General features: G+C 32.9%; 1 protein-coding gene across 3 annotated transcripts; it reads right to left on the reverse strand.

The window, feature by feature from the left end:
- Positions 1–32: 32 nt before the first annotated feature.
- LOC130641885 (rho GTPase-activating protein 11A-like) lies at positions 33–9,988 on the reverse strand. Of its 3 annotated transcripts, none has more exons than XM_057448893.1 (10): positions 9,399–9,986; positions 9,213–9,304; positions 8,267–8,363; positions 7,430–8,009; positions 6,254–6,409; positions 3,271–3,355; positions 3,045–3,154; positions 2,324–2,600; positions 1,128–1,191; positions 33–664 (listed from the first exon to the last, which is right to left on the reverse strand). In XM_057448893.1, the coding sequence occupies exons 1-10, from the start codon at positions 9,510–9,512 to the stop codon at positions 356–358; spliced, it is 1,884 nt and encodes a 627-aa protein (XP_057304876.1). In that variant the 5' UTR covers positions 9,513–9,986; the 3' UTR covers positions 33–355. The 3 variants fall into 3 exon arrangements, with proteins under 3 accessions (XP_057304876.1, XP_057304877.1, XP_057304878.1); XM_057448894.1 differs by having other exon boundaries at positions 524–664; positions 2,239–2,600; positions 9,399–9,988; XM_057448895.1 differs by having other exon boundaries at positions 524–664; positions 2,512–2,600.
- Between the last annotated feature and the right edge of the window lie 3,522 nt (positions 9,989–13,510).

Consider the following 13,510-nt stretch of genomic DNA (forward strand, 5'->3'; position numbering starts at 1 on the left):
TACAATTTCCGCAAAGTTATTAGTCATCAAAATTAAAGTTTTAATATTTATTAGATATAATTTTTTCTCTAAAACATATAGGTTGAACTAAACTACAGTTAAAAACAAGGAAGCATTTACAAATATGTATATACTTTAAAAGAATTGTTCAAGGAGATTAAAGTGCAGAAAAATCTTCCCCTCTGGATTGCAAATTGTTGAAATATTTTCTAACCCCCCTCATTATCCGATACCCCATGTTCTCCATAATTTAATACCAAAGAAAACCGAAAATAACAAGGTCTTGTATTAGTGAAGATACAAATTTTAAATTTCTACGTAAAATAACCGAATAATAAATAAGCGTGAAGCTATCTCAGATAACTCCGTAGAATGGCTGCAGCCTCTTGACGCCCACTTGAGGCGTAACACTATAAGGCGTAGCGGGTTTGCGAACAGCGGTCGATATCGATCTCTGAATCGTTTTACCTTCCGGCGTAACTGGGGAGTTTTCATCTGTTTGTTTTCGCGTGCAAGAACTAATATTTTTTCTCCCGTGTAAACTCGACTTCGATGTAGAAGAATCGTTCGACACATCTGCATTTGGTGACGTGTCAAGTGGAGAAGACGTCTTTTCCAGAAAGGCAGTGTTAATTTCTTCTTCGTTAGTAGTAGTTACTAAATTCTACAAAAAAAAAATCCAGTGAATACACTGAAGCACATATTAACGTTGTGCAACAGCATTAAAAAAATCCTGACTTTAGTCCACAATAACATAAACCCTGAAATCTCACCACTGATTTCAACTAATACACAAACACAAAGACACTAAAATCATAGCACAGAAAACTATTTCGTTTTTGACAACATATACTTTCAAATGGTTGCATTTACCGTCATGTATCAAGTACTCAGAAAACCAGAACCAATTTTTTTTATTTTATAAAAGTAGCCCCATAACCTTCCTTATAAAAACGATCACAATCCCGTTCCGGATTTTGATCGTGAAGAAATTTGGGAACAATAGAAAATTCTTTAAACTGAGTAGCAACCCTGAAAAACACAAATGGAAAAAAACACACTGGTAAAAAATAAATACACGAAACTATAACAATAGAATAGTGAAAACAATGATGAAATGAGCAAACCTTAGACGCCTCTGCTGCCAGTTCTATTGGCGTTTTCGGTAACACACGACGAATTCTGTTTGAGCTGAACAAAAAAGAAGAATTTAAATGATTCCCGGTTTTAACCTCGTAGTTTCATGTAAACATAACACATAATTTGATATTGGTACTTTGGGTCGTTCACAGCTGACGTTAATGTAACTACGGAACAGAAAAATGTTGTGAAATAAAAAACTGATGTTCCTTTTCTATTCACGTGAAAACAAAAACTTCCATTATTAACGAATTTGACAACAAGTGGAGTTTCAGAAAAATACATATAATAAAGGGGTGGGTGCGGAACACAGTAGCGTCAATTGTGATCAACCCTTCCGTTTGTCAGTGTGTAAAATATATACCGTATTTTCTCAAAAATAAACTGCGGCTCATTTTCTTTTATGAAATGACATTTTTCAACCTACTTTTGAATCAGCTTTTTTTTGGAAGTGTTTTTTGAAAAGAAGAAAACAGTTTGAACAACAAGATTTTTTTGTAGAACAATACCAATGTATATAGTATTTCAAATATTTTATTATAGGACTCTATCAGCTTTAAACTACCACTGTAATTTACCTGCTTTTTTAAAAAATTTTTTAAATAGATTCGAATATTTTAATTCGAAGATTTATTCGAGTGACATAAAGAAGCGTGCGATGCAATGACTTTACTCAATCTCGGCTTATATTCGAGGTCGGCTAATATTTCTTGAATTTTTTAAAAAACTTTAGCCTACTTTCATAGTTCGGCCAATTTTCGAGAAAATACGGTATTATATAAAAACAGGTTAAGAAAAAACAAGTTGCCCAGAATCGAAGCGTGAAACGTCGTGGCGACTGTCAACTGAACTTACAAGTGTGTCAAGATGAATTTCTGCTTATTATTATAAATCAGTATGTATCGTGAAGGTCAAAATTAAAAAGGGTTCGCTCCTATCTACGACAAACATATTCTTGTGAGAAATTCTTTCGAAAACATTTTTTTTTTTAACTACCACGGTCATTTTTATAAGCCCGTTATAAAATACTTAGATCATTAGGAGTATCCAAAGATATTAGCGAACCGTTTCGTTCTGCATGTTAAAGGAGAAATTCACCTTAAAACTGCCGAATGTGAAAAAACACAGTGCGTTCGAAAAAAGATTTGTGCAGTTGCCAAGAGTGCATTCCTTAAACTCTGACCTTGCGTATCGCGCTCGTCTTCTGTCCATGGAGGAAGCTCGTCGAGACTTCCTAACATGCGGTTTCTGCGTAGAGCGGCTGATTTTAGGTTGAGGTATAGTAAGTTCAGTCGTGTTCTGTGTGGATGGCATATATGTGTTACTAGACTTTGACCTGGACAACTTTATGTTAGATTGTGAGGCCTTTACTTTCTCAGACGTTGCACGAGTGAATTCAAATTTGGATGGCAGCACTGGTCCTTTTAATTTCTCCTTGGTCTCCCTCTGTTGATTGTTTCCTACAAGTGATTGATAATCAAAATTTTACACTATTTTCTCTATACTAACGTGGATTGATTCATGCAATTCGTCTACACATGTGTAAATTCTAATTGACAGTTAACATATCGAGAACAAGTAACGAACATTTCTTATCACCATAAAAATTCGTTTAAATGATATTAAAAAACAGTTCTAACTCAGTACACCTTTTTGCAAGAAAACTCGTGATAGTATAATTGCAGAAGTACTTCAAACAGACCTAGACAGACACCTTTCAAAACACCTGGCATCCTGCATAATACTCGTCAACTAAGTTAAATCAACTAATAGTGTATTTTTAAGAAACCTATTTTGCAGGAAGTTTCAAATCGCGATCCACAGATTCCAATTTTTGCTAAAGTATTTTAAAACGTCTATTTAAACAAAGGGATAGATCAAAAAAGGAAAAACACTGTTCTTACTTTGTGAATTCTCTACAGGATGAAGATGGCGTCTTGGAGTTATATGTACTTGGTGCGGCATTGATTTCAACGTGGGTGGTGAAATAACCAGTTTGTGAGCAAGTCTTGGACTATAAAGAACGCGTCAACTGTATATATATTTTTTTTGCGAGGTTCAACCATGAAGTTATAAAATATTAGGCCACAACTAACTACAATCACACACGTAGAAAGCACTTCTACATACCTTTTTCTTACCGGACTAATGTTCGTCTTTGTGTTGCTAGGTCTTTTGGTGGGTCGATCTATTCTCCATGGTTGATCTTTAGATCCTAAATAATAAAACCGTATTGCTTTTTCTTTATCTCGGATTACAAACAAAAGCAGTTTAATGCAACAGCATGCGTTTTTTTTGAAAGCATGACGTTTATAAGCATATTGCTCAATCTAGGAAATTCCTTCTAATGAGTTTTTTTCTTGTGTTGCAAATATTTTAATAAGACACAAGACTTGCTTATAAAAACAAAAATCGGAAAAAGGGGGTCAGTAAAAATTTTTAGTCGACTACACATTACTGGATAACACACTCACGCATTAAGGAAGATAAAACAAAAAAAAACAATATTTTGATTTTGCCATGCTTTTTTGTTTGTTTGTTATGCATTTTGGCATCTATGAGGCAAAAACAAAATTTTAATCTCACAGTCATGAAGCATATTTTTTTTGTTCTCTGTGCCAATTTTTTGTCAAAAATTAACTACTAAGTCAGATCTATAAACCACTCAACACACATGTCACAATAAAAAATGATGCTATGTTTAAAAAAGCATATGACTGAAAGTAGGGCAAGAATATTTTTTTACCATGATCGCAGAAGCCGGTCTCTATTTTGGGGGTCCATTCATAGTGAATGATAAAGTCCCGCTCGTTGACAGGCAGTATGTTAGCAATGCCCACATTAATATCTGATCGGGGTGAAACATTCTCATTGAAGAATGAGAAGATGGAATGAGAAGAGGTAATCAAAAGCCTCACATCACTAGAAATATAAGGAAGGCCATCATGAAACGCTCTTACTACAAAAATAAAGCTAATAAATCAGGTGACTCTAAATATATAAAGCTTTATAAAAAACAAAGAAACATTATTGTAAATATGAACAGAGCAGCAAAGAGATCATATTTTCATTCCCACGGGACCAATTCCAAAGACTTTTGGAGCTCTTGTAAACCTTTTTTTTCGAACAAATCTCGCGGTAGTGAAAAGATTTCTTTGTTAGATGATGTTAAAAATGAATTCATCTCTGATGAAGGTGAAGTAGCGACAATGTTTAATAAATATTTCATAGATCTAATAAGGAAACTTGATTTAAAACCCTGGAAATCCAAAGTGGTCTCTTCAGTATCTCTAAATGAACTTGATTCTATCCTTCTCCATTATGCTGATCACCCTAGTGTTTTAAAGATCCGTTCAAAAACGAAGAGAAACTTTTCCTTTTTACCTGTTAATCCTGAGGAAGTTCATAAAGTGATACTGAGCCTAAATGCAAAAAAGGCAGTCAGTGGCCCAATTCCAACGAGAATAATTCAGATAGTTGCAGACAAAATTTGCTTGCCACTTACTAACTGCATAAATTCTTGCATCACTAACGGTATATTTCCATCAGTACTAAAACTATCTGAAGTTATTCCCGTTTTCAAAAAGGGTGACAACTCTCGGAAAGAAAATTATCGACCAATTAGTATTTTAAATAGTTTTTCTAAAATTTTGGAACGGCTTCTATTTAATCAGATTTCTAGCTATTTTCAATCAATATTTTCATCATTATTATGTGGTTTTAGAAGTAAATATAGCACCCAAAATGCTCTATTTCGCCTAATTGGTAAATGGCATCAGTGCTTAGATAAGTCTGGGGTGGTGGGAACTGTCTTAATGGACTTGTCCAAAGCATTTGATTCCATAGATCATGGCCTTTTAATCTCAAAATTGGCTGCTTATGGTTTTGATAGAAAAAGTCTTTACCTTATGAAAAGTTATCTCTCTGGACGTTTTCAAAGAACCAAAATCTGCAGTTCTTTTAGTGAGTGGCTCTCAATTGTTTTCGGCGTTCCACAAGGTTCTATTCTCGGTCCACTTCTGTTTAATGTATTTATAAATGACTTATTATTATTTATTGAAAAAACTGATATTTGCAACTTTGCTGATGATAATACAATCTACACTTGTGGATCTCAATTAAATGAAGTCATTGCTGACCTTCAGCATGACTTAAATAACGTATTAGCTTGGTTTGAAAACAACCAATTGGTTGCTAATCCAGCAAAGTTTCAGATGATGTTTTTAGGTTGTCCACACAGTGATACTTTATCGCTAAGAATAAACAATAACTTCCTAGTCGCATCGGAATCTGTAAAATTATTAGGCATTACTATTGATAGATGTCTCACTTTTAATGAGCACATATCTAATCTATGTAAAAAAGGAAATAGCAATGTCAGATGTCTTTACAGAATAAGACGATTCATTAGTTTTGAACAATCAAAGTTATTGCTTAATTCTTATATTTTATCAATATTTACCTATTGTCCCATTATATGGATGTATTGCAGTGCTGTGCAGTATAAATTAATCATTTCAACACACAAACGTGCATTGAGAGCTGTAACAAAAGACTATCATTCCAGTTATCAGGACTTGTTGGTAAATTGTAAGTGTGTGCAAATTCACGAACTGCATTTACGTATAATCTGCGTAGAGATTTATAAAACATTAACAGACGAAAATCCGTCATTTATGCAGTCTTTTTACGCTATAAGACGTATCAGTTACAATTTGCGCAGCAAAAATAGTCTACTTTTACCATCCACAAGTTCAACACGCTTTGGTACTAGATCTTTTTTGTTTCGAAGTTGTTTGTTATAGAACTCTTTGCCTGACAGAGTGAAGAGTTCTCTCTCCATCAAGAGATTTAAAAAGAACTCATCTCACTTAATCTTTCAGATCTCTGCACATGTAGGCTACATAAGTCGGCTATTCTCGTCTCTTATTTTTAATGTTTGGTACATCTTTGTGTTTTTTGTTTATTTATTTTTTACTTTAGTTGGTGTAAATTAGTATTTACCATTTACTATGTAAAACCAACTTTAAATAAATGAAATAATAATAATGCATTTACACAATGTTAACATTGGAAGATCGCAGCTTGAATACTCCCTTTAAAGAAATCTAACCTTTTACATTGGACAGCATGTCATTTTCAGAATTTCTTTTCGTCAGACTGTTCTTTCGTGATGTTTTTCGCAGTGATACAGCCTTCTCGCTTCTTGATCGAGCATGCGGTTTAGGAGTCCCTCTCTCGTTTTGTTTAAAATTACGCTTTAGAAAACCTGAAACATTAAAACTAAACTTCTTAGAAGATATAACAGCAAAACTAGTTATATATATGAAATAGCGTCTGTGGAAGATTTAAAAACTGTTTGGTTGACACACACTTATTATCGTGTTTGTAATTTGTTGTCTAATTTTCTAATTTTCTTTCCTAATTTAAATTCTATTGATCTACAACAAAAATTGCTTTCTGGATCAATAAAGACTCTTGAAATTGGGATTTTTTTTGCATTGCTGTGTTAAGCACAAACCTGAATGCAAACGGACAAAATAACATACAAAACTGAGAAAAGATATCGCTTGATAATCAAACTATTTGATCAGACAAATTGATAATTTGAATTCTACAGTTGACTCTCCCTAATTCGAAATGCCACGGGAAAAAATTTTTGTCCGAATTATAAAAAAGTCTCTGTAATTTGAAGTTTTCAAATTAAAATCTTTAATTATAAAATCAAGGAAACATAATTCAGGTTTCATTCAATCTTTACTTTCATATTCTACATAAAAAATAAACTTTATTTGAAAAACTGTTTAATATTTGATTGCTTTACATTGGAGAGACAATATTTTTCAACAATACGAGTTGCATCACCAAGTGCTTTTCTCAGGTCGACACCAAGCAACACTTTAAAATTCGAAATAGGGAGAGAATCAGGCTGAAGGGACTGAAAAACTGTAGAAAGTTTTTTATAAGAGAATTTCAAGGAAAATTGACAGTGACCGAGCACTCGTTCGAATTACGGGATATTCAAAATATACAGATTCGAATTAGAGGGAGTCAACTGTATTTAAACCACAGTGTTTAAACAGAATGAAAACAGTCAAGATGGAAGAGAATTATTTTTCGCAGAAATTAAATGAGTTTCTCTCAATTTCGTAAAAATTAGTTCCAGCTAGTTAGAAAATTCGCTATTTGGTAATTATTAGGAATTTCTAACTTTCCCAAAATTACTTTGTTTTTGTTTTCTTAAAAAATTCTTAACGAAATTAATTCCATTGGTATAAAATATAATTACCGGTAATTGATTTGCTACGGTCTCTTTTCTTATCTGACCTTGCTAATGTTCGTCCTTGTCTTCCACCTTCATCTGCAGTATCAAGTTCATCTCCGGAGGAACTGTAAAAGCCACCTTCAGTATTTACATTTACTGCTTTTGTATACAAGGCATCTGGTACCATTCCAATTAAATGAGAATTTTTGAATAATAAGTCAACTATTTGCGTGGCTTCTTTCATAGACTTCTCGCTATTTCGATCTTTTGCAGCAGTACACATTAAATTCGGTGCAAACACTATAGCAAGATTATTTAACGTCATTTTTGATTCAACAGAGTGGTTGGCAACTTCAGCAATAAACTTAGTAAAATACTTCAACACACGCAAATTTTCGTCTGGCAGCAATAAACAGCACAATGCAATAGCTGATATTGCGTCGTTCATATTATTTAGTGATAAACATTTGATAAATAAAGGCGAATACCGCCCTGTTAATAAAGAGTCTGGAAGTTCCCGAAAGAACTGCTTTACAAGAGCAGCTACATCATGTGGCTGGACAAAATCACACGAACAACAAGTTCCATCGCGCTCTAATATCTCCTAAAAATTAAAGGGAATATTTAGATTTTTCATGAGAATTATGCAAAAGTGAACTTTTAACAATAACATTCACTAAATCACATTGACTGCATTGCAAATCTAAGATTTGCAGTTTTAGTGATCCTGACATTTAGTTAGCCTATGATTTTGTAATATTTATAACTTAGAATTTGCATGAAACCACATGTTCCGTAAAACTGTATTGTATTTTCCTGTATCAATTGTTTCTCGAAAAAAATTAAACAAAACAAACTTACTCGTAACATTCTTTGTCGACCAACAGATCCAGATTTTCGAAACAGTCCTTCAACTTTGACATGTTCATTTAGGTACTCAAAGGCATCAATCAAAAACCTAAAAAAATCATTAATAGATTTTTATTAAAGTAAAATTGCGAAAAAGGTTGACATATTGGAAGAAAAAAAGAAAAATAATCTTGCTTTCTTTCGTTTCTTACGGATAAAAATTAATACACACAAAAAGCCATAATGACTGACAATGGGGAAATCTTTGTGCAATATAACAACAGTCTGGAAAATGGCGTAACTACTTTTGCGATTACAAAATTTATCGCATCGCTCATTTTAGCTTTATCGCAACAAATTACAATGAAAATCAACTTCCAGTGGCCTTACCATTGGTGGTCCTAAAGTAACGTTACTGATTCACCTTGTTTAGTATAATTGTAGATTGACATTCAACCAACAAAAAATGACATCATTGATTATCTTCGCATCATTATATTTTCACGAGATGGGATGAGAAAATTTTTGGTTTTTTTTCATTGTTTTTTTCTTTAAAACTTTTTTGCTTGATATTATTATTTTTTTCGTTTTTGTGAAAATTAGGGTCAGTAGGGCCCATAGAACAACTAATTAAATAGGAGTTGCCTTAGAAAAAAAATTAGGTGGCAGAGTAAAGCTAGTGTCAAGCCAACATTATTTTAGGGCCAGCAATAATATCTTTGTTTGGTTTTAGAACAAAGCAAATATAAAATGTGTGATAAATGAAATCAATAAACATTCTTTGTACCAACACTTTAAGTAGGTAAGAAGAAAGAAAAATATATCAGCGTATATTACTAAGATATGCGGACAATATCAAAATATTTTTTCAGTAAAAAACAGGTAAATAAAACACATAAGGTCATGCAGATTCTCTTTTATAACAATCCACCAGTATTTGAAATAATACAGTACTTACATAGGCACTGAAAAGTATTGGTCGTCTTTTATGCTTTTTGATGGTATTTTGTCAAGGGGTACACCAAACAACTTACTTTCATTTTCCCCATCCTTCAATCAAATAAAACATAACATTTATCAAGTGGAGTTGGAGCTGTGAAATCTAATCATTGAAACATAGGTGTTACTTTTCACTAATTTATACCTGACATTTGTTAAGCTTCTCTTTGGGAGGCTTTATTGCAAATTTCTCTTTTAGTTCCGTTCTTACAACTTTTCGAATGGCATCACGGAAGTCTATGCTGAATATGTCTTTCATATTATATCATTTCTAAAAAAAAAAATAGATAGGAATATATATGCAACATAATTTTTGAAGGACACATATTTGTGTCCCCAATGTGTTTTATGGTCATTTCCTACTGTATGAAAAGGACAACTGTCTAACATGACCAACAAACACTATTTGTCATCCAGCCATACAACATAATCTAGTCAATCACATTTTTCAAAAACAGAAAAAAAGGGCAATTTTTTGTGATCACCTGTTGGTTGAAAGTATTGAAGATAATAAGAAGAATATTATCCAAATTTAATTTTAACATTTTTTTTATATTTTAAACGCATTTATTAATTCAGTGCTGGGCATTAGGTTGTGAAAAACATGTCAATAACAGCTAAAACTATCAGAGGCAAATCATTTCAATATGCTGAATGTAATTGCTAAGATATAAAGAAATTAGAATAACATTCCACACAAAAGAAAAAAATGATCTTCAGGAGTGTGTTCTAGAGAGAGCATAGGAATCGCAATTAAAAGAAAAAATCGTATGTTTGTATGTTTTTGTACCAAAAGAATAACATCAGTGCAGTGTACCGGGGTAACGGAATCTTGTTCTTCTGCTTTTTTAAAATTTAATTTTTAAGATTGCACATACACTGAATGTGCGGAATTGAGGCGTGTAATTCATCGCACACATACCTAAAATATTACGAAATTGCCTGCATACTTGTCTACGTATTACTTCCTTTATATGATTTATATGATCCTATATATTGCACTGTATAACAACGAAACAAAATCTTTACTACACTACACTATATTCTACTACAGAGAAATATGCTTTACTACGCTCTACTGCAGCCTACTTCGTTCCACTACAGGCTACTACGCTTTACTACAGCCCACTACACTCTTACTACAGGCTACTACGGAGAAATACGTTTTATTACAGCCTGCTACAGAAAATAACGTACTGCTACAGAACCAGATCAATTCGGTCACACAGTCAATTGTTTCACTGTTAAAACCACTGCAGCCTAGTAATATCGGAAAATATCACTAAATACATGTTGGTACGAATATGTACTGCGATCGTTGTAACTCAAGCGGACTGATACCGTTAGAAAATCAATGAAATGTAGTTTTAGAAACTGTGTCTATTTCTTCGGCGCACGCTAACGGCTTGGATTAGTCCCACTGTCTATATAGGTGCTTGAGTTGCTGTATTTGAAGACAATTATATTAAAACTCAAACATCTAAGACATTCCAATGACATTATTAACCTGCCATTACTAGCCTCCTAAATTTGTAAGAAAAAAAATTAAAAAACAATTATTTCATGCCAAATGAGTTACAGTAGTCTTTACAGCTCCCTCCAACAAGAGCAAACTTGCTAAATAACGTACTACTACACATCACTTCTTAAAATTACGCTGTACTACAATCTACTACAGGGAAAGGAAAGTCCTGCTACACTGTAAAACATACATTGATGCGCCTCACTAGTGTGCTAGGCTATTGTGTGGTGAAATTGAAGCATATGGAGAATGGGAAATCATTATCTCAACAAGGTTTGGGAAAGTACATAGGTCTAAAGCATGTTGAATGTGTGATCTCCTTCATATTCAGGAAGTAATACGTGGATGACTTACCAGAGTTTACTGGATAAACTTTTTTTGCGACTTGAAAAATTAACAAAATTTCTTGAGATAAACTTTTGTGAATAAACGATTTCAAATTTTTTGTGAGATAAACTTTTGTGAAAAAGGTCGAATTCATGAAAGTTTCTCTGATTCAAGTAGTCATCCTCTATGTGGTGAGACGTTACAGTCAATTGCTTTGTTATTAAAACCAAAATCTGGGATAGTCTTCAAAATTTTCCATATGTAAATCAGTTAGTATCTTTTACTACGTCGTTTAGTATGATTTTTAACGAAAAAAATTTAGCAAGTTTTTAAAAAAAGTCACAGAATTATGATGCGTAAAATCCAATTTATAAATTTAGTGTGAATCAGTCCCCATGTAATAAAAAACGAAACTTTTGAAATTATTATAAAATGCTAGTTACATTGAAATGCGGCAGAAACATTGGAAAATGTACAGACCCGAAAGAAATTACAGCAATCTTGATGTGGATTTACTAGAAGCAGGATTAGTAGAGATGCAGGAATAATAGAGTTTAGGGATCGTCTCAAAATGTTCGTACGTAGTTCGTATAAAAAACTTCGTATCGATTTATTAAATTTTTCGTATCATTTTATTTTTATTACGAACTTTTTCGTATCATCAAAATTACAAGTTCGTATAAAGTTCGTATCATTTAAAATAAAGTTCGTATGTAGTTTGTATCATTTAAAGAAGTTTGTATAAAAATTTGCTTATACGAAGTTCGTTTAAATATCATGAAAACAGGATCGTAGAAAGCGAAAAGATCGCCGTAGATTGTTTAAAAATCATGAAAACGAGATCGTAGAAAGCGAAAAGGTCGCCGTAGATCGTTTAAAAATCATGAAAACGGGATCGTAGAAAGCGAAAAGATCGCCGTAGATCGTTTAAAAATCATGCAAACGGGATCATAGAAAACGAAAAGATCCCCGTAGATCGTTTAAAAATCATGAAAACGGGATCGTAGTAAACGAAAAGATTGCTGTAGATCGTTTAAATATCATGAAAACGGGATCATAGAAAACGAAAAGATCCCCGTAGATCGTTTAAAAATCATGAAAACAAGATCGTAGAAAGCGAAAAGATAGCCATAGATCGTTTAAATATGATGCAAACGGGATCGTAGAAAGCGAAAAGATCGTCGTAGATCGTTTAAAAATAATGAAAACGAGATCGTAAAAAGCGAAAAGGTCGCCGTAGATTGTTTAAAAATCATGAAAACAGGATCGTAGAAAACGAAAAGATCGCGTAGATTGTTTAAAAATCATGAAAACAGGATCGTAGAAAACGAAAAGATCGCATAGATCGTTTAAATATCATGAAACAGGATCGTAGAAAGCGAAAAGATCGCCGTAGATCGTTTAAAAATAATGAAAACAAGATCATAGAAAGCAAAAAGATCGCTGCAGATCGTTTAAAAATCATGAAAACGGGATCCTAGAACGGGATCCTAGAAAGCGAAAAGATCGCCCTAGATCGTTTAAAAATCATGAAAACGGGATCGTAGAAAACGAAAAGATTGCTGTAGATCGTTTAAATATCATGAAAACGGGATCATAGAACGGGATCCTAGAAAGCGAAAAGATCGCCCTAGATCGTTTAAAAATCATGAAAACAAGATCATAGAAAGCGAAAAGATCGCCGTAGATCGTTTAAATAACATGAAAACGGCATCGTAGAAAACGAAAAGATCGCCGTAAATTGTTTAAAAATCATGAAAGCGGGATTGTATAAAGCGAAAAGATCGCCCTAGATTGAACCTATGAATATGCAATTTTTTTTCAATATTATACTTTTTTTATTTCTGGTTTTGTTTAAAGTTCGTATCACTTCTTTACGTCTTTTAAAAAAAAATCGTTTATTTTTTGTTTTTGGTTTCGTATTGAAATAATTATGCACAATTACGCCGGTACTTTTGAAGTTCGTTTCAAGATTGTATAGCAATTTAATTTATTCAAAGTTTGTATCATTTCATTTTGTACGATAAAAAAACTTTGTTTAAGTTCGTATCATATATTAAAAAAGTTCGTATAAACTTTGTTTACATTTTGTATTTTAAACGAAGCACTTCGTATGACATTCGTTTCACGAAACGAAGTTCTTCGTAGCGTTCGTATAATTATACAAAAAAACATACAAACATTTTGAGACGATCCCTTATACAGTAACAGCTGTAGCAACAAAGAGCAATTGTACCAAATGTTACACTGAGTGTGCTCCTTATTTTTTTTGTGCATATTTTAAAATTTAATTCTCTACCTAGTCTAACAAACTAAACTTGTATTTGGGTTGTGAAAAACATGTCAATAACACCTAAAAATGGTACCTGTCATACTGCTCCATTATCAGAACCACCATTCTCGGGGCA

The sequence above is a fragment of the Hydractinia symbiolongicarpus genome, chromosome 4, assembly GCF_029227915.1.
Source record: "Hydractinia symbiolongicarpus strain clone_291-10 chromosome 4, HSymV2.1, whole genome shotgun sequence".
In the NCBI taxonomy this organism is placed as follows: Eukaryota; Metazoa; Cnidaria; class Hydrozoa; order Anthoathecata; family Hydractiniidae; genus Hydractinia; species Hydractinia symbiolongicarpus.

Coding starts and splice junctions, on each gene's coding strand:
- LOC130641885 (XM_057448893.1), bottom strand. CDS start 9,512: ATGAAAGACATATTCAGCATAGACTTCCGTGATGCCATTCGAAAAGTT. Junction 8,010..8,266: donor GTCGACAAAGAATGTTACGA/GTAAGTTTGTTT, acceptor TTTAATTTTTAG/GAGATATTAGAGCGCGATGG. Junction 2,601..3,044: donor TCCTGTAGAGAATTCACAAA/GTAAGAACAGTG, acceptor AATCACTTGTAG/GAAACAATCAACAGAGGGAG.